This window comes from Phyllobates terribilis, unplaced genomic scaffold, assembly GCF_046119375.1.
Source record: "Phyllobates terribilis strain yellow unplaced genomic scaffold, ASM4611937v1 Scaffold_2__4_contigs__length_985480577, whole genome shotgun sequence".
Classification (NCBI taxonomy): Eukaryota; Metazoa; Chordata; class Amphibia; order Anura; family Dendrobatidae; genus Phyllobates; species Phyllobates terribilis.
In genome coordinates, this window is record NW_027362762.1 from 661,707,237 (window position 1) to 661,727,531 (window position 20,295).

Here is a 20,295-nt window from a genome sequence, read left to right on the forward strand (position 1 = left end):
GGGATGTGTCACTTATTAGGCTGTGTGCACACTGCTTGGACTACAGCAAGTGAGCCCTGGTCCAACCACGCGTCCTCCTCTGATAAGCAGTGAACGGTCAATAAACAATGTACATACAGAGCCTGGTGTGGGCAGGGTTAGCTTTCTCAGCTGTGCTGCATGCTACATCTAAAAGCTCTGATTCTTATCACAACTGCTGCACCCAGAAACCTAAGTGATACCGTGTTGGACTCAGGGTCTCTGCCCCTACATTATGCTGCTCTCAGATGAGGTAGCAAAAACCTAGTGAGTTTCCCTTTAAGAATACCATCAGGTTCATAAGCAGTAATTTATGAATGCCCAGAACCCTTGACATTTTAAAACAGGAGATTTGACAAAGTCTAAAGAGGTTTTCTTGTGTTTTGGCTTTAGAAATGACTTCTTGAATGGATAATAACCATGCATTATCCTTCTATACATCTTACTACAGTTTGGTGATGACATGAAAATGGAATATTTTAATAGTTCTGACTGTATTACAGTGAATTGCTAAACTTTCAAAAAATGTGTACTTATTTTATACACAAAATCTAAAAACCATCTAGATAAAAACATTAAAAAAGGGGGATTAACCACTTAATGACCAGACTATTTTCCATTTTGTATTTTTTCCCCTCTTCTTCCAAGAGCGATATCTTATTATATTTTTATGTCTACAACCCCTGACAAAAATTATGGAATCACCGGGCTCGGAGGATGTTCATTCAGTTGTTTAATGTTGTTGAAAAAAAGCAGATCACAGACAAGGCACAAAACTAAAGTCATTTCATATGGCAACTTTAGGGCTTTAAGAAACACTAAAAGAAATCAAGAAAAAAAATGTGGTACTCAGTAAGGGTAAGATGCGGGCTCAGTTGCGGAGCCAGCATATGACGTAACTGTACTTCATATATGTTGGGAAGGGGTTAATGGGAAAAAAAAACAAAAAAACACCACGACATTTTTACACTTACAACTTTTCTTCAGCAGAGCAGCAAAATCTATAGTATAAGACATCCAAATGCGATGAAATAAACCAGGCTCATATCCCCAGACAGTCACATTCAGGGAGCGAGCGCCTGGCTCAGAAGCCAAACCGGTGAACATCAGAGGATCATTGGAGAAATTATAGGACAACCAACATTGGCCTTCATCTGTTGAAAATCTAAATGGAAAGAAAACATATTTGGAAAATGTCAAATAGACATTTCACACAGGAGAATTTATTGGGTTACACAAGTTACAACATAGAAAAAAAGCAGTCCAGATTCTAGGTCTATTCTTTAGAACCAACATCTAGCTTTTGCACCCTTGATGTTACATTTCTTTGCCCTGTCAAGTAAAGTGATATATTGGATACATAGCAGTTTCAAGCATCTCGTTCGGACATATCAGGCGGTGCTTTGTTTCACTACTCCGATGAGGTCCCTCCTCACCTGCTAGTCCCTCACAATAACATCTCATATACTGCTCAGGAAAATTGCCACGTTTTGTATAGAGGATCAATCTACACTTCTACAGATATCCAACAAACCATTTTTCGCTCACTTGATTGTGTTGACCGGCTCATCGCTTTGCTGTATCGCTACAATAAGCCCTCCAGAATCCAAGATTGCATAATGGTGAGGACCATCCAACACCTGGGCCCATGAGTAGCCGCCATCATCGGAGAGGTACACACTGGGACTAGCAACGGACACAGCATCCCCCACACTGCCTGTGACACAGTAATACACATCAATAAAAGCACAAAACAATTACACTATTTGGGTATGTAACTTTACTTACCGTGAGCAATAACTATTCCTATAGCATTTGACTCAGACATTGGTGGTAGTGGGACTGCAAGATTTTGCGACATGCTGTACTGGGCATGTATATGCAAACTACACTGTGGACAGACAAACAGCACAGAGAAAAAAATAATGCATTAAACACAGATAATACATCCCCACACACACTGCTTTCAATATCACCTCTATGTTGATGACACACAGATCTACCTCTCTGGACCTGATATCACCTCCTTACTAACCAGAATCCCACAATGTCTGTCCCCTACTTCATCTTTCTTCTCTGCTAAATTTCTAAAACTGTAACATGGATAAAACAGAATTCATCATCTCCCCCCCCCCCCCATCTCACTCAATACCACCAACAAACCTGTCCATTAAAGTAAATGGCTGCTCAAGCCAAGCTTGCTGCCTCGTAGTAACCCTGGACTCTGATCTCTCCTTCAAACCACATATCCAAGCCCTTTCCACAAGCTGCCAACTCAAACTCAAAAATATATTTCCCAGATCCGCACATTCCTCAACCACGAATCTGCAAAAACACTAATGCATGCCCTCATCATCGCCCGCCTTGACTACTGCAAGCTCCTGCTCTGTGGCCTCCCTTCTCACACTCTCGCACCCCTCCAATCTATCCTAAACTCTGCTGCCCGACTAATCCACCTGTCCCTCCGCTATTCCCCAGCCTCTCCTCTCTATCAATCCCTTCACTGGCTCCCCATTGCTCAGAAACTCCAGTTCAAAACCCTAACCTTGGCATACAAAGCCATCCACAACCTGTCTCCTCCAATCATCTGTGATCTAGTCTCCCGGTGCCTACCTGCACGCAACCTCCGATCCTCACAAGATCTCCTTCTCTACTCCCCTCTTATCTCCTCTTCCCACAATCACATACAAGATTTGTCCCGTGCATCCCCCTACTCTGGAACTCTCTACCCCAACATATCAGACTCTCGCCTACCATGGAAACCTTCAAGAGGAAGCTGAAGACCCACCTCTTCCGACAAGCCTACAACCTGCAGTAACCCTCGCTTCGTCACACCGCTGCACGACCAGCTCTACTCTCACCTACTGTATCCTCCCCAATCCCTTGTAGATTGTAAGCCCTCGGGGGCAGGGTCCTCACTCCTCATGAACCAGTCAGTGACTCGATTTTGCTGAAGATAATTGTACCTATTTTTTGCTATGTATACTACCTTTTTCACATGTAAAGCGTCGTGAAATAATTGGCACTATAATAAAATAATGAAATTCAAATCACCCCCCCCCCCATGTTAAAAAGGGAAAAAAATATATAGAAAGCAAATATTTGGTATTGTCATATCCATAAAAGTTTGATCTATCAAAAAATATGGAATTAATCCTCACAGTAAACACCATAAAAAGGTGGGTGGGAGGGGGATAACTGAATTGTGGGTGGCTTTGGCACTTCACCTCCTGACAATAAAAGCACGTAGAGGTGAAGAGAAAGTAAAAGGAAAAAAAAAAATTCTATCAAAATATAAAACTGTAAATTATTCCAAAAATAGATTTTCTATTTTTTTTAGAAATTCTTGAAAATTAGTTACTTACCTTTGCCTTATCTTTGGCTGTTGAGTCACATTCAGTATTTTCAGGCTTTTTGATGCGGCTCCATTCACCTCCTTGATCAAAAGTGATTACGGAATAGATAGAGTTGTCTGGAAAAATTAAAGTTAAGGAATCCGTTATACACATGCAGTATAAGAAAACCCCGCCAGGTACACACGTAACCACAATAAGCCTCTGCGAACCTTCAGATAACACACTGGTAATGAAGACCCCGCGCAGGGATGTTACATTGGTGAAGTCCGTGTCTCCGCCTGTCTTGGTGTACAGATGCCTCTCCAGAGATTTGGAGTAAACAATACCTCTGTCGTCAGATGTGTAAATGGTTCCGCATCCTGTGTCTATAGGAGAAAGAGAGGAAAAAAAAGTAGTTTGCACAATAATATAATATATATATTTATTTCAAAGAAAACCTGTCGACAGTTTCTTGCTGCTCAAAGATCGGCAGTATAAAGCACAGACAGGTTCCCTTATTGCCAAGACAGAGATTCAGAAGAAAGCAGCTTGTAAATCGAGGCGCAACTATGGAGAGACCTGTCAGCCAAGCCAAGCCACCTAAAGACTTCTCCACAAGCCCAGCTTGTTTTTCAACTGTACTTTGGCCATATTGGAAAAAGACAAGGCCTCGAAAGTCTCTACCCGAAACACCCACAGGCCAGTTGGGCTGTTACTCCATTCTTGTGGTCTGCATCCATTTAAATAAAGAAATTTAAAGAGCAGTCAATTAATGCTGCCGAAACCATGGACGGCATGAATCAGAGCCTGGCTGCATGACTGCAGATGTACACGCTGGAGCATATCAAAAAAACCAAAACATTTTAAAAAGCCAGCAGGGAACTGAGAGACCTGACTAATCTGATGATGCCCCGGGCCGGCTACTCCCTACACTGCTCTACTTGATTGACCGGTCTCTCCCCATGTACACATGGAGCAGGGAGAAAACTAGTCTAGTCTCCAGTTAAGGTCCCCAATTTTTGGCTTTTTTCTAAAAGGCTGGAGCTTCTGTGCAACTGTGCAGCCAGGCTGTAATTCACACTGCACAAGGTTTGGGCAACATGAATAAACTAAAAGGTCATCTTTAAATGGCATGTCAAGTGCCGCACATTTCTATATACTCATGTTTAAAATTGATATACATACACTTATATAGATGACTGGACTATGGGATGCCCTGAGCCTTAGGCCACAACAATTAATCATGGGCATAAGAGGAATAAAATGCCTTTTGTTTTTTTTTCCTATCCTATAGGTAATGTTACATCAGGTTGCACAGTAAAATAACACCACACCTTTTAATGCCTTGTTAAATCAGAACAATAATATGAAGCAAGTTTGTAAGGACTTTTGTGCCCTGTTTTTTTTTCAGCCCATTATGCCAGATGCAATATGAAAGTCATGATACCCCATCAGTCTGCCAGTCATAGTGAATGCCCAGATGCCATAGTTGCATGCATTCAGACTGTATTTTTAACATCAGTGTACTGGTACATATGTAAGTAAAAAAAAAAAAAATCCTACTGCACATGGATTTTATCCTTGGAAATCATTTTACTTTGCCCATCCTTTATATCTTACCCCCTTCATCATCTACATGGATAAACACCAGGTCATCGCTGGCTGCCAATACAGAGTAAAACTGCTCATGGGTTACAGCCGGGAGCTGAGCCATATTCCACGTGTCCCCTTGGTTTTGAGATACATGGATTCTTCTCTTCAATCGGTCCTGTAATATCACAGATCATATAGTAATATATATATATATATATATATATATATATATATATATATATATATATATATATATATATATATATATATATATATATATATATATATATATATATATATATATATATATATATATATATATATATATATATATATATATATATATATATATATATACACACATACATACACACACTTCAGAGGTACTCAAAGTTTACACACACTTAGGTTGAAGGCATTAAAATCATTTCTCAGCTACACAGATTCCATGTCAGCAAGCAAGTTGTTTCAGAAATCTACTTTGTACAAGACACAAGCAATTTTTCCAGCAAATATTTTAAAGGGGTTGTCTGCTTTTGGGGCCAATTTTTTTTTTCATAAATGCATTTTTGGCTAAAAATCATTTAAGTAATCAGGATTTGTTACAAATTTTGCACAGTTTGCCTTTTATAGCCTCTGTGTTGCACTGTCTATTGCTGGATGCAGAATGGGTTAACTGCTATTGGACCTCAGAATTAGTACTAAGGCTACGTGCCCACGATCAGGCTATAGCAGCACATTTTCACTGTGTCCAAAGCTCTGCATGCATCCGATCACGCAGGTAAATCCGCATGTATTCATTGAACTATGCGGAGTTACCGCACCCTATGCAGTCATGGCCAAAAGTATTGAGAATGAGACAAATAGTAATTTTTCCAAAGTTTAATGCTTCATTTTTTGTAATGGCAATTTCCATATACTCCTGAATGTCAAAGAGTGATCAGCTTAACAGCAATTACTGTACTTGCAAAGTCAATATTTGCCCAGAAAATGAACTTTAACCCCCAAAACACATTTCAACATCATTGCAGTCCTGCCTTAAAAGGAGCAGCTAACATCGTTTTAGTGATTGATCCATTAACACAGGTGTGGGTGTTGATGAGGACAGGGCTGGCGATCAATCAGTCATGATTAAGTAAGAATGACATCACTGGACACATTAAAAGGAGGCTGGTTCTTGGTATCATTGTTTCTCTTCAGTTAACAATGGTTATCTCTAAAGAAACACGTGCAGCCATCATTGCACTGCACAAAAATGGCCTAACAGGGAAGAGTATCGCAGCTACAAAGATTGCACCTCAGTCAACAATCTATCGCATCATCAAGAACTTCAAGGAGAGAGCTTCCATTGTTGTCAAAAAGGCTCCAGGGCGCCCAAAAAAGACCAGCAAGCGCCAGGACCGTATCTTAAAACTGTTTCAGCTGCGGGATCGGACTACCAGCAGTGCCGAGCTTGCTCAGGAATGGCAGCAGGCTGGTGTGAGTGCTTCTGCACGCACTGTGAGGCGGAGACTCTTTGAGCAAGGGCTGGTTTCAAGGAGGGCAGCAAAGAAGCCTCTTCTCTCCAGAAAAAACATCAGGGACCGACTGATATTCTGCAAAAGGTACAGGGAGTGGACTGCTGAGGACTGGGGCAAAGTCATTTTCTCTGATGAATCCCCTTTTCGATTGTTTGGGACATCTGGAAAACAGCTTATTCGGAGAAGAGGTGAGCGCTACCACCAGTCTTGTCTCATGCCAACTGTAAAGCATCCTGAAACCATTCATGTGTGGGGTTGCTTCTCAGCCAAGGGAATCTGCTCACTCACAGTCTTGCCTAAAAAAACAGCCATGAATAAAGAATGGTACCAGAATGTCCTCCAAGAGCAACTTCTCCCAACCGTCCAAGAGCAGTTTGGCGCCCAACAATGCCTTTTCCAGCATGATGGAGCACCTTGCCATAAAGCAAAGGTGATAACTAAATGGCTCATGGAACAAAACAGAGATTTTGGGTCCATGGCCTGGACACTCCCCAGATCTTAATCCCATTGAGAACTTGTGGTCAATCATCAAGAGACGGGTGGACAAACAAAAACCAACAAATTCTGGCAAAATGCAAGCATTGATTATGCAAGAATGGACTGCTATCAGTCAGGATTTGGTCCAAAAGTTGATTGAGAGCATGCCAGGGAGAATTACAGAGGTCTTGAAGAAGAAGGGGCAACACTGCAAATATTGACTTGCTGCATTAACTCATTCTAACTATCAATATAACCTATTGGTACTCATAATATGATTGCAATTATATTTCTGTATGTGATATAAACATCAGACAAACACTAATAAAAACCAGAGGCCAGCAGATCATGTGAAAATATAATTTTGGTGTCATTCTCAAAACTTTTGGCCATGACTGTACATTCTATTGTGGAAATTTCTGTTGCGGAGAGTAGTGTCCCCGCCACAGAAATTAACATACTGTGGCTCGTAAACCCGCGCCGCCAGTGAGATTAAGCGGCGTCAAATAGAAGCACAGTGGGCATGGGATTTCTATAAATCCCATCCACTGTGCTTGTACTGTAGAACGCAGCGTTTTGGACGCATCAAAGGTGAGGTGCGTCCAAAACGCTGCTGTCTTTTTCTGAGCGCCTCGCAGCCGATTTGTGACCATAGGACACATCAAAGTTGAATGTGCAGGAAAACAAAGAGCCTGAAAAAGTAAAGTGGTACAAAATTTTTAATGAAACCCAAAAAATATCAAAAATGATGTTTGGTCGTAAAGGAAAAAAAAAAAAAATAATAATAATTATGTCCCCAGAGGTGGACAACCACTTTAATAACAGATCATTTCATTTATAATTCACCATATCAAAATTCCAATTGGACAGACGTTTACATAAACCAATTTGACCCAACCTATAAATTGCTTGTTACACTGTAGAAAACACTAACATCTTCAAAAGCTTTTGCTCTTAATTGGGTGTGTATATGTGGCTGTATTTTAAGGTTTGCCTTCAAGGCTTTCTTACCCCTTTGCTTGAGAAAGTCAAAACAAAATCAGCCAAGACATCAATCCAGTAACAGCAGCAAATAATCTTGTTAAGATACGGGAGGAAATGGCTGTGTGTATATGTACATACACACACTGTATATTTGTATGTATTTACACACAGTATACAACATAATGCAGTTATAAATCATTGTGGATACTGATGTTTATTAATTTTTAATAATCAGTTTCAGTGTTCTTACTTCTTCCATCACGGAGGCAAGTAGAAAACGACCCCACAACCCAAAAGAGTGGACATGCTCCTTCAACACCTTGAATGTTTTTCCAAAATCAGATGTCCTTTTCATAGTCAATGAGGAGGCCAATCCAGACCAGTCCGCTTTAAAATTAGACACACATGGTTACATGAACATTGGAAACAAACAACAAACAAACTCTCCCCACACCGTACTTACAACACGATTCATTTGCCGTAGTTGTTGTAAGCAAAATCATGTTCCTGGGTCCCCTAAAATGAAATAACAGTGGTTTCAATGACCAACAATCCCACAAGAAACCTTCAAATTACTAAATTCGCAAAGTTGTTTCTTTTGGTTTTAGCATCCCGTACCATTTGGCAGAACATACAAATTTATGGATTGACTTCCAAGTTTCTCCAAAGTCTTTAGAAATCCACAAATCATGCTGCAAAGAGTAAGTAGAAAAGTTACATTTTATTACTGTTCTTACTCAAGTTCCCAAGAAAAATAGAAACCAGACAGACTCATTCTAGTTCAAAAGGATGTATTGCATAAAATATGACGGATTCAACATATCTGATACAATGAAGTCCGTGTGAAAAAAGCCTTAAAAAAAAAAAAAAAAGATGGAACATATGCACAACAAGTGGTTTTAACATTGCAATGCCCATGTTCATTCTTCTAACCATTTAAGCGCTTTTTCAGGTGGGCTCCTGAGCAGACATGCCTGAAAAAGACGCAATGTACACTTAAATGGTAAATGTGAAACCAGCCAAACAAAATTTATGGTAGTTTCTGCAGCAATCATCCCTCACCCTCCTCCGGTTAAATGGTGGCTGTAGATTGCCAAAAATATAATATCGTACTGTTATTAGCTAAACAATTAATTACGTTGACCCCTTTCAGAAAATCTTCAGCCACAGCTGCAGTGTATTACGAAAAAAACTTTACTCACCTTCCTGATTCCAGAACCAAGTCTTTGGCGCTGCGCCCAGTGTCCGATATTGGCAGCTGCGCTGACACCATGTTGAAGCCAATCAGTGAACATCAACGCCGCGACCAATACCAGACACTCAGCGCTGGACCAGAGGATGATGAGTAAGGCGCAGTTTGTTTGTTTTTAATAAACTACAGCCAGGGACAGAGATTTTCTGAAAGTGGACAACTTGAATTCAACCATATTATATATATATATATATATATATATATATATATATATATATATATATATATATATATATATATATATATATATATATATATATATATATATATATATATATATATATATATATATATATATATATATATATATATATATATATATATATATACTCATTAATACCCCACTGCTCGAGATTCAATGCTTCCTGGTCCCCAGCCAGTCTTTCCATCTTGCTGCTGCCAAAGAGTCTGAATGTAAAATACTGACCTGAACACTGATGAGCAACAGGCATTTAGTATCTTCAGCATTGTAAGATACAGGTTTCAAGGGATGGAAGGGCAAATCTGTTTGTATAAAACTCTTTGCAAAGTCAGAGGATCTAAAAATACGACCACCGCCACTCCCTCCTGATACATCTGCTACCAGAACCACCTAAAAAAAAAGGTGAAAAATAAAGACAAGTCTAAAGGGTCTGTGATGCTCACACTTTAAGATGAAGATCCCACCAGTAAAACAGAAGGGACCCCAGCATGAAAAAAAAAAAAAAAAAAAAATTGAAGCGGTGAATTTGTCCATGTGAGAAATAGAAAAGAGGGAAATCACAAATTAACCAAAAGATACACAGTCTAAAGAAATTGTTTCTGTATCTTCAATAAGTGTCCTTCACAGAGAATTACTCCTTGCTTCACATATACTGAGACGTGTGGTGCAAAATGACAATGCAGAAGAAAAAGAAAAATGATGATTGCGATATTCAGTGTCACAAGATGCCTACGCTGTATGCGTCTGTTTGGTCACCCAGTAATGGAGCTATAAATTACAATTTTAAAAATTAACATTAATTTGTTTAGTAAGAAGCTTTAACCAAATTCCAACAAAACATTCCAAAGGGCATCTCCCAGCTGGTGTAGGGATAAAGAGACTTCAAGGAATCTGTCAGCAGAAAACACACAAACTATTTATATGTGCATAAAGCTCTTTTAAAGACAAGTCCAGCAATACCATTGCGTGGTCAGTCCGTTCCTGAGAAATCAGGAGGCTGAAGGACATTGGTAGATCTGAAGCCTCTGTCATTCCAGCTGTATTCCTCACCCGGCACCCCCTCCTATTTGAATGAATGCTCCTTTGCCTGAAGTCATACAACATAGAGACCATTAATCAAGCAAGAGGAGGTGCTGTTGAAAGCTGAATAGAGCTGGAGTGACAGAGGCTTCAGATCTATAGCCTCATATGCATATCAATTCAAGCGCTGATTTCTTAGTAACAGAGTTAAGCCCCCGTCTCACATAGCGAGATCGCTGCTGTGTCACGGTTTTGGTTACGCAACAGCGACCTCACCAGCGATGTCGCTATGTGTGACACTTTGCAGCGATCAGGCCCCTGCTGTGAGGTCGCTGATCGCTGCAAAGTGTCCTGGACCATTTTTTGGTCGTTGCCCTCCCGCTGGTCAGCACACAATCGCTGTGTGTGACCAGCGGGAGCAGCGATCAGGCTGGTAATCATGATAAACATCGGGTTACTAGGGGCACACGCACACCTAGTAACCCGTGGTTTATCATGGTTACGAGCCTGCTAAAGTGAGCGGTAACCTCCCACTCACCGTAGCAGAGTGGTAACCATGATAAACAACGGGTTACTAGGAGCGCGTGTGCCCCTAGTAACCCGATGTTTATCATGATTACCAGCCTGCTCCTGCTTCAGCAGGCTGGTAAGCAGGAGCAGGACATCGTGGAAAGATTCTTTCCACGATGTCGCTGCTCCCCTGATCGTTGGTGAGCCTGCCTGTTTGACAGCTCACCAGCGACCACATAGCGACGCCGCAACGATCCCTGACAGGTCGTATCGCTGTCGGGATCGTTGCAGCGTCGCTACGTGTGACCGGGCCTTTAGAGTTTGGCCAGGTAAAGGTAGTGCTGGATTTGCCTTTAACCCCTTCACAACATGCAGTGGGTAAAATAAGTATTGAACATGTCAATTCTCATTTCATATACCGATGATTAAGAGTGCTTCTGTGCGCCAGAAACACATCAGGTTTTAAATCCCCCTTCTAGGATCCTTGCTTTTTAATGTAGATCTAATAAAGATTACTTTTACCAGGACAGCTTCTTCATTGTTCCACGGCTGTGCACTGTCAGCTGGATCCAGGCACCCTCTGTGGAATTGCTCAGCGCACCTGTTCAATGGATGCAGTGAGCTCCTACCCACCCTTGCTTCTCTAATAAGTAATGCACTCAACCTCCATCGTCTGTATGCATAGTCACCAAGACTCCATTGCTGAGTGAAAAGCATGTTCAAGTACACTTACAGTTTGCTCAAAAACATTTAGACAAGCCTGTGAAATACTGGGAGAATATAGTCTGGTCAGAGGAGACCAAAATTGAACTCTTTGGATGCCATATTACACACCATGTTTGGAGACCAAAAGGCACTGCACATGACCCCAAAAACACCATACCAACAGTGAAGTTTAGAGGTGGGAACTCTGTCGACGTGGGGGTGGAGGGTGTTAAAAACGAACAACAATTTAAACAAAACAATTAAAATTTTTACCATGCAATGTATTGGGAATAACAGCAAAAAATTCCAAGTCCTGTGAAATGTTTTAAAATTTAACCCTTTATCACCAAAGCTTGGTTTTCACCTTTATGACAGAACAACATTATTTAAACCTGACGTGTAAATTTATGCAGTCATACCTCTGGTATGCTTCTACATATCTCAATTGATTTTGATAGTTTTTCTTAGTGAAACTTTGTACTTCATGTTAGGAGTACATTTATGGAAGTACAATTTTTTTTTAATTTATTCATGAAAAATTCCTAAAATTTAAAAAATTTACATTGGCATCATTTTTCAAATGTATATTTTTTCAGGATGTTAGAAGGGTTAAAAGCTTAGCAGCATATTTTCATGTTTTTTTTTCCCCTTCTCTCAACAAAAAAAAAAACAAAATCGATATATTTTTTTTTTTACAAACCTAATCAGCTTTGAAGTTACTTTGAGGGGCCTATATATCAGAATGCCACCTCCCCACCCCCGCCAAAATGACACCATTTTAACAACTGCACCCAGTGAAGTATTCAAAATTGCATTCTGGAAGTTTGCATTCCTGTAAAGCACGTGCATTAACTTCCAAAAGTGTGAGAAGAATCAAAATGTGAAGTGGAGTGACCAGGAACCCATTATCCTCCAATGCTGTCATATTCCAGAACTGCAACCTCCTTGAGGTGTCCAAAGGTACAAGGTGTTCAGTGCTCAGAGACATGGCCAAGGAAAGGGAGGCTGAAACCCGACCACCACTGAACAAGACACAGAAGTTCAAATGTCAAGACTGGGCCAAGAAATATCTGAAGACAGATTTTATGGTCCGATGAGGCGAGATTGACTTGATAGACCAGATGGATGGATCAGTAATGCGAACAGACCTCCACTACAACTCAGACGCCAGCAAGGTGGAGGTGGGGTACTGTTATGGGCTAGTATTACAAAGATGTACCTTTTCAGGTTGAATACAGACTCGAAAATCAACTCTGATTTTTTACTGTTTATATAGGAAAAAAAGTCTGCATCTTTCAAGAAAACAATGATGTTTACACAGGACAATGCTCCATTGTATTCATTGAAGTTTCCACTGCTTCGCTAGCCAGTGAAGGCCTTCGATATGAAAGAATAATGACATGGTTCCAGTCCTCACTTGACCTAAACCCTATAGAGAACTTGTAGGTCCTTCTTAAACAGGAGATTTATGGTGAAGGAAAACAGTACACTTCTCTGAACAGTGTCTGGGGGGGGGGGGGCTATGATTGGAGCAGCCCAAAAAGTTGTCGGCAACTGATAAGTCTCCCATCCATGGAGTATATGACTATTACTGAAAAGTAGGGTGGCTATACAGGATGGTCCAAAAGTAGGTGGCCAGAAAATAATATAATTTTATATATAAATCAAAATAAATGTTATTTACTAACACAAGCATAACATTGACAATTACATTTTATTCTGAATAATACAAAAGCCCTTAAATTTTATCAACGCAGGTGCTCAAACAGTTTTCCATTACAATTTGCACAGCTTTGAAGTCTGCCTCTTACGCTTCGACAAACTTTTTTGCACAAGTCTCTTTCGGTATTAATTTCTTGAAATGCATCTCTTATGTAATTTTTCAAATCACTGACACTTTTTGGTTTTTGACTATAAACTTTGTCCTTGAGTACTCCCCAAAAGAAAAAATCCATTGGGGTCAAGTCTGGTGAACGTGCCGGCCAATCAAGTGGGCCTCTTCGGCCAATCCATTTATTAGGAAATGTTTCATCAAGATACTCGCGGACTACTCTTGAATAATGTGGAGGGGCCCCATCTTGTTGGAAATAAAGGTCATTTGAATTAGGCTGTTGCTGTAACTGGGGAACAACTTGATTCATTAGAATTTCGAGATACTTATCTCCTGTGACTGTTCCATCAAAAAATATTGGTCCTAAAACACCAAAACTTGAAATACCACCCCAAACATTGACACCAGGCTCATTTAGTTGTTGCTCTAATGTTAAATGCATGTTCTCATTATACCAGTAAATACAATTATGTCTGTTAATATGGCCGGATAATTTGAAAGAAGCTTCGTCACTCCACATAATGTTATCTAAAATTACTGGATTTTCTTCAATTTCGTTAAGCATAATCTCACTAAATTGCAGTCGCCTGTCTGGATCATCCTCCAATAAACCATGAATTAGACGTGGACGATAAGCTTTCCACCCAATAGATTTCAGGATTTGCATGATAGAAGCTCGTGAAATTCCCAATTCCAAAGAGGCTCTTCTGGTGACTTTTTTGGACTCTGAACAAATGTTTCAGCAACAAGTTGTTTATTATCTTCTGTACAGACTGTTTTGGGTCGACCAGTTTTTGGAGCATTAAGGATTGAGCCAGTGGCATTGAATTTGTCACGAATGCGGTAAATGGTTTGTCTCTTTGGGGCTTGAGTACCAAATGTTTCAACCCAATTTGCTCTAACGGTTTCAGCATTTTGACATTTCCAATACTCTGTTAAAATCCATTTTCTTTGATCTGTATTTAAATTATTTGCCATTATGTGTTATCTGAATTATCTGAAAGGAAAACAGATTTGGGGGAGATCTATCTGTGAAAACTAGATCTGTGAAACTGGCTCAGTTGCCCTTAGCAACCAATCAGATTTCACCTTTCATTTTCCAAAGAGTCTGTGAGGAATGAAAAGTGGAATCTGATTGGTTGCTAAGGGCAACTGAGCCAGTTTCACTTCACACCATGTTTGATAAATCTCCCCCTTCATAACCTTATTACACTTTGTCCACCTACTTTTGGACCACCCTGTATTAGTCACTGATATTTTTTTTGTACATTTTGAATTTTTGGTTATTATTGTCACTTTAAAAGATAAAAAAAAAAACAATCGAGATGGGAAAAGTCACATTTTTTTGAGTTAGCTGCATAATGATTCTGCACACTAATCGTTGCACAATAATTATTCACATATAGAAATTCTCCTAAGAAAGACAAAACCTCGCTTTTACTTTCTTAAATATTCAGGTTTGTTAACCTTTTAAATTGACAGCACCTGATTTGTTGAAAAAAAAAAAAGTTAAATCATCAAAAATAAAACTGCCTAATAATTTTTCCCACAGTGTAGCTTCAAATGTCTTAAGCCCCCGTCTCACATAGCGATATCGCTAGCGAGATCGCTGCTGAGTCAGGGTTTTGGTGACTCACCAGCGACCTCACCAGCGATGTCGCTGTGTGTGACACTTTGCAACGATCAGGCCCCTGCTGTGAGGTCGCTGATCGCTGCAGTGTCCTGGACCATTTTTTGGTCGTTGGCCTCCCGCTGGCCAGCACACATCGCTGTGTGTGACCAGCGGGACCAACGATCTGGCTGGTAACTATGGTAAACATCGGGTTACTAGGGGCACGCGCGCACTTAGTAACCCGCTGTTTACCATGGATACCACTCTGCTACGGTGCGCAGAGGCTCCCGCGCACCGTAGCAGAGTGGTAACCATGGTAAACAGCGGGTTACTAGGGGCACACGCGCACTTAGTAACCCGATGTTTACCATAGTTACCAGCCTGCTCCTGCTTAAGCAGCAGGCTGGTAACGGGAGCAGGACATCGTGGAACGATTCTTTCCACGATATCGCTGCTCCCCTGATCGCTGGTGAGCCTGCCTGTTTGACAGCTCACCAGCGATGTATTAGCGATGCAGCAACGATCCCTGACAGGTCGTATCGTTGTCGGGATCGCTGCTGCATCGCTTAGTGTGACGGGGCCCTTAGGGAGACAGTCAGGGACAGCACCACCCCCTGAAGCAAGAGTCACTGATGACCCTTTGTTTCAGGGAGGGGGCAGGGACTGTAACAATGACCACAGCCTCTGGCCCCTGATGATGCTTTGTTTTAGTATCCCAGCATGCACTGGGGATACTCAAACTAATCATCATGAGACAGGAAGTTGAGAAGAAAAAAAAGAAGTTAGATGGTGTAGTTAGGGAAGGATAGGGAACTTTTAAAGCAAGTATATTAGAAAATAGCTTAGAGGGAAAAATACTTAGCCTTTTTGTTTCTGTCTGGACAATCCTTTTAAGGAGGGGATGCTGATCTAGATGATTTTTTTTTTTTTTTTTTTTTGGGAGGGGGGGGGGGGGGGATAACACTCTTTGGGTTTTTGAGGATAAGCCATAAAGTTACTAGGCTTAAGTAACCCTTTAAAGACGATTGAGGATTACTTTACAACCCTTTTAGCACATTATAAAAATACTAAGTATGAAGATAACATAATTAAATACCCAAACACTCACCCTTCCAGAGTTTTCAGGACCGAGACCCATACCAAAGTCTGTGTGGATGTATGTATCTTTTATGAGTGATGTTACATCAGTAAATGTTTTTCCATAGTCCTCACTGGAAGGACAAACAATAGTAATAAACTGAGTGAGAACAATTAAAGCTGTAAAGGATTATATGACTTTATACCATTCAAAAAGAGGTTGTAGCGGAGTGTGGGTCATCTTTCAGTCATTTCTCCTCAAATACTGATACAAATCAAAATGAAAGGCCTTTATTTTTCTAGTTCTATTTGGAATACAAGGGCCCAAAACAAAACTTATTTTTTCTATATGCAAAAAGTTTAGATGGTCACTGTGATTTCAACAAGCTTTGCTTGTTAGATTGCCATTGTATACAATTATAAAATGTAATATACTCTCATTACCAAAATATATATTTTTATGGCCACAAGTTGCTATCTACTGCCTGTTAAGAATATCCCGTCTATAATATCAGTCAAGCAAAATGGAAGCGGGAAAAGTTAGGCTGCGTGCCCACTATGCGTTTTACAAGCGTTTGTGCCGCGGAATTTCCGCAGCAAAAACGCTTGGTAATACGTGCCCCATGGTCCCCAATGATAATCCGCATGTGCTGTGCACATGCTGCGGAAATTTCCGCTGCGGATTATCATTGTGGAACAATCCGCAGCATGTCCATTAATTTTGCGGACACGCAGCGTAATCACCGCCATTGACTTGCATTGGACCGCGTGACATCCGCATCACTACATCTGCACATGCGTATATCACACGGTTCAATATGCGGATGGTACCCAGGTTTGGAGAAGAGGAGACTCTCCTCCGGGCCCAGGTACCATAGTACCTGTAAAAAAAAGAATTTAAAATTAAAAAATAAAAGATTATACTTACCTTCCGATGTCCTCCGGCCTCCTCAGCGATGTGTGCGATGTGTTGGGCGGCTCGCGGTGGTGTGAGGACCTGACATGACGTCACCGAGTCATGTGACAGGTCACGCGACTGCTGACGTCGTGACCTGTCACATGACTCAATGACGTCATCGCAGGTGCTTCACACAACCGCGAGACACCAGGGAAAATCGAACGGAGCGGAGAAGGAAACCGGGGGCCATCGGAAGGTAAGTAGAATCTTAATTTTTTACCATTCTTATTCTTTTTTGGTTGCATGGATTTATATTGTGTGACCAAGTTGTCAAGCACTTTTCCAAGTGATGCTAAAATAGCTTGGAAAAGCGCATGCAGAAATGCATGCAAAAACGCTTGACAAACGCTTCTACCTGACGGGAAAAACGCATGTAAAGTCCGCATGCGTTTTTCCTGCCAGGGAGAAGTGTAAAAAATATGCAGCATTTCTGCATCGTGGGCACATAGCCTAAGGCCATGTGCCCACGTAGCGTTTTTGCGGCGTTTTTTCGGCTGTGAAAATGCTTGTAAAACAGTCTCCCATGCAAAGCAATGTGAATTCGGATGTGCTGTGCACATGATGCGCTAATTTGCTCGCCGAATTCGCATTGCGTTGCAAAACGCAGCATGACCATTTCTACCGCGATTACGCTGCAAATTCGCGGCCACTGAGGAACATTGAAACGCAGCAAACCCGCAGGTATATGTGGATTTGCTGTGTTTCAATTAAACTCAATGGCCGCGAATTTGCAGCGTAATCGCGGTGCGTGTGGTACCCGGGATGAAGAGGAGACTACAACTCCTCTTCATCCCGGCTACCACGCGGTGAAAAAAAGAAATAAAAAAAGTTAAAAATAAACAAAACCTGTATATTCACCTCTCCGGCGGCCCCTGGTCTGCTTCCGGCCACGTCCTCTCTCCTTGGCGACCTGCGGTGACGTCATTTAGTCACGCGACCGCTGATGTCGGCGGTCAGGTGATGGTCGCGTGACTATCAGCTGACTAAATGACGTCACCGCAGGTCCTGACAGTACACTGCGGGACGCCGAAGAGAGAGGACCGCAGGATCGCCGCCGGGAGCAGACCGGAGAGGTGAGTATACAGGTTTTTTATTATTTTTAATGTTTTAAATTCTCTTTTTTTACTATAGATCCTGCATTTAAAGCATCAGTTGTTCACATATTATAAATCCATGCCGGTTGCATGGATTTATATTGTGTGACCAACTTGTCAAGCACTTTTTCAAGTGATGCTCAAAATCGCTTGGAAAACTGCATGCGAAAACGCATGTAAAAACGCTTCTCTCTGGCAGAAAAAACGCATGCAGATTTATATGCATTTTTTTTCTGCCAGAGAGGCAAAAACGCTCTGCATCAAATCTGCTAAGTGGGCACATAGCCTTAGAGAGTGCCCTTTCAATTCTGAAGCTGTTCCTGGCTCTTACACAGTGGGAAACCTGATGCACTTTTAGCGGTCATTTACTTGTTTTTTTTCACTTGAGCCAAGCCTGCGATTTTAACCTCCTCTCCGACCCCAGTTTTGTTTACAAACTCTTCTGTTTCTCTCCTTCGCTTTAATCAATTTGCTTACTTTTTTCTACGGACAAGTCAGCAAAACAATTCTCCCATACTCTCCTCCACTTGAGTATTGTGGAAGCTGGGTTACGCATGCACTTACTCTGACACAGGCACCGTGTGTAACCCAACTTTCACAAAGCTTTGTGGTCTCCACCCTTCAGCACCCATCTGTTGCTGCTGCAAAGTTGTGGAACAGCTGGTTACAGTGGCTTTTTCACAGCTATTACAGAGTGAGCATTGGATTATCCCAGCTTTCCCATTGCTCTGCATTCTGTGCATCATGTTCGTAATTGCAGAGTGATGTATTTCAGGTGTTTATTTCTGTTAATGTTGATGATTATGGCTTAAAGCCAATGAAAACACAAAACTCATTATCTCAGTAAATTAGAATAATTTATAAAAACACACACACACACACACACACACACACACACACACACACACACACACACACACACACACACACACACGCTGTCCAGAAGGCAGTCACTGACACATTCCACAAGGTCCCAGAGTCTGGAGGAAGAGTGGAGAGACACACAATCCAAGCTGCTTGAGGTCTAGTGTGAAGTTTCCACAATCAGTGATGGTTTGGGGAGCCATGTCATCTGCTGGTGTAGGTCCACTGTGTTTTATCAAGACCAAAGTCAGCGCAGCCGTCTACCAGAACATATTAGAGCACTTCATGCTTCCCTCTGCCGACAAGCTTTTTGGAGATGGAGATTTCATTCTCCAGAAGGACTTGGCACCTGTCTACACTGCCAAAAGTACCAATACCTGGTTTTAAAACAACAGTATCACTGTGCTTGATTGGCCAGCAAACTCGCCTGACCTTAACCCCATAGAGTATCTATGGGGTATTGTCAAGAGGAAGATGAGAGACCAGACCCAACAATGCAGACGAGATGAAGGCTGCTATCAAAGCACCCTGGGTTTCCATAACACCTCAGCAGTGCCACCGGCTGATCGCCTCCATGCCACGCCACATTGATGCAGTAATTGATGCAAAAGGAGCCCCGACCAAGTATTGAGGGCATTTACTTAACATACATTTCAGTAGGACAACATTTTGGATTTTAAAACCATTTTTCAAGCAGTTGTTATAAAGTATTCTAATTTACTGAGATAATGACTTTTGTGTTGTCATTGGCTGTAAGCCATAATCATCAACATTAACAGAAATAAACACTTGAAATAGATCACTTTGTTTGTAATGACTCTATATAATATATGAGTTTCACTTTTTCTATTGAAGAACTGAAATAAATTAACTTTTTGATGATATTCTAATTTAGTGAGACGCACCTGTACCTTGGAGGCAATGATGTTAGGGGGGGACAGAGAAGATGTTCTTGCAAGATTTAAGTTTTGGGAGATTAAGGGCTGTCTTGTAGGTCATTTTCTGAAGTCTAAGATATTTAGTGAGAATAGGTAGTCATGAAAGGACAGAGGAGAAGAGGAACGAGGGGAGAGATGAACTGACCAGCCAGCAGAGTTGACGATTAGAGATGTACAAATTTGTTAGAGGAAAAGCCAACAAGAAGGTTGTTGCAGCAATGAGGGTTTGCATAAGCTTCCCAGCTGATTCTAGGTTGAGGTGGTCTGTCAGTAAGGGCTTGGATGTGAACAGCATAGGTCTAAGT

At 41.2% G+C, this 20,295-nt stretch overlaps 1 protein-coding gene across 1 annotated transcript in view; it reads right to left on the bottom strand.

Moving 5' to 3' along the window:
* Nucleotides 1-20,295, bottom strand: part of SORT1 (sortilin 1) — a 56,058-nt gene that overhangs the window by 20,067 nt on the left and 15,696 nt on the right. Inside the window, exons 4-14 of the mRNA XM_073666807.1 lie at nucleotides 16,168-16,270; nucleotides 9,607-9,771; nucleotides 8,546-8,619; nucleotides 8,391-8,443; nucleotides 8,178-8,314; nucleotides 4,974-5,121; nucleotides 3,584-3,739; nucleotides 3,384-3,490; nucleotides 1,807-1,909; nucleotides 1,567-1,735; nucleotides 993-1,183 (exon numbers count right to left, since the gene is read on the bottom strand). Coding sequence (XP_073522908.1) covers nucleotides 993-1,183; nucleotides 1,567-1,735; nucleotides 1,807-1,909; nucleotides 3,384-3,490; nucleotides 3,584-3,739; nucleotides 4,974-5,121; nucleotides 8,178-8,314; nucleotides 8,391-8,443; nucleotides 8,546-8,619; nucleotides 9,607-9,771; nucleotides 16,168-16,270 — 1,406 coding nt within the window. The remainder of the gene's footprint in view (nucleotides 1-992; nucleotides 1,184-1,566; nucleotides 1,736-1,806; nucleotides 1,910-3,383; nucleotides 3,491-3,583; nucleotides 3,740-4,973; nucleotides 5,122-8,177; nucleotides 8,315-8,390; nucleotides 8,444-8,545; nucleotides 8,620-9,606; nucleotides 9,772-16,167; nucleotides 16,271-20,295) is intronic.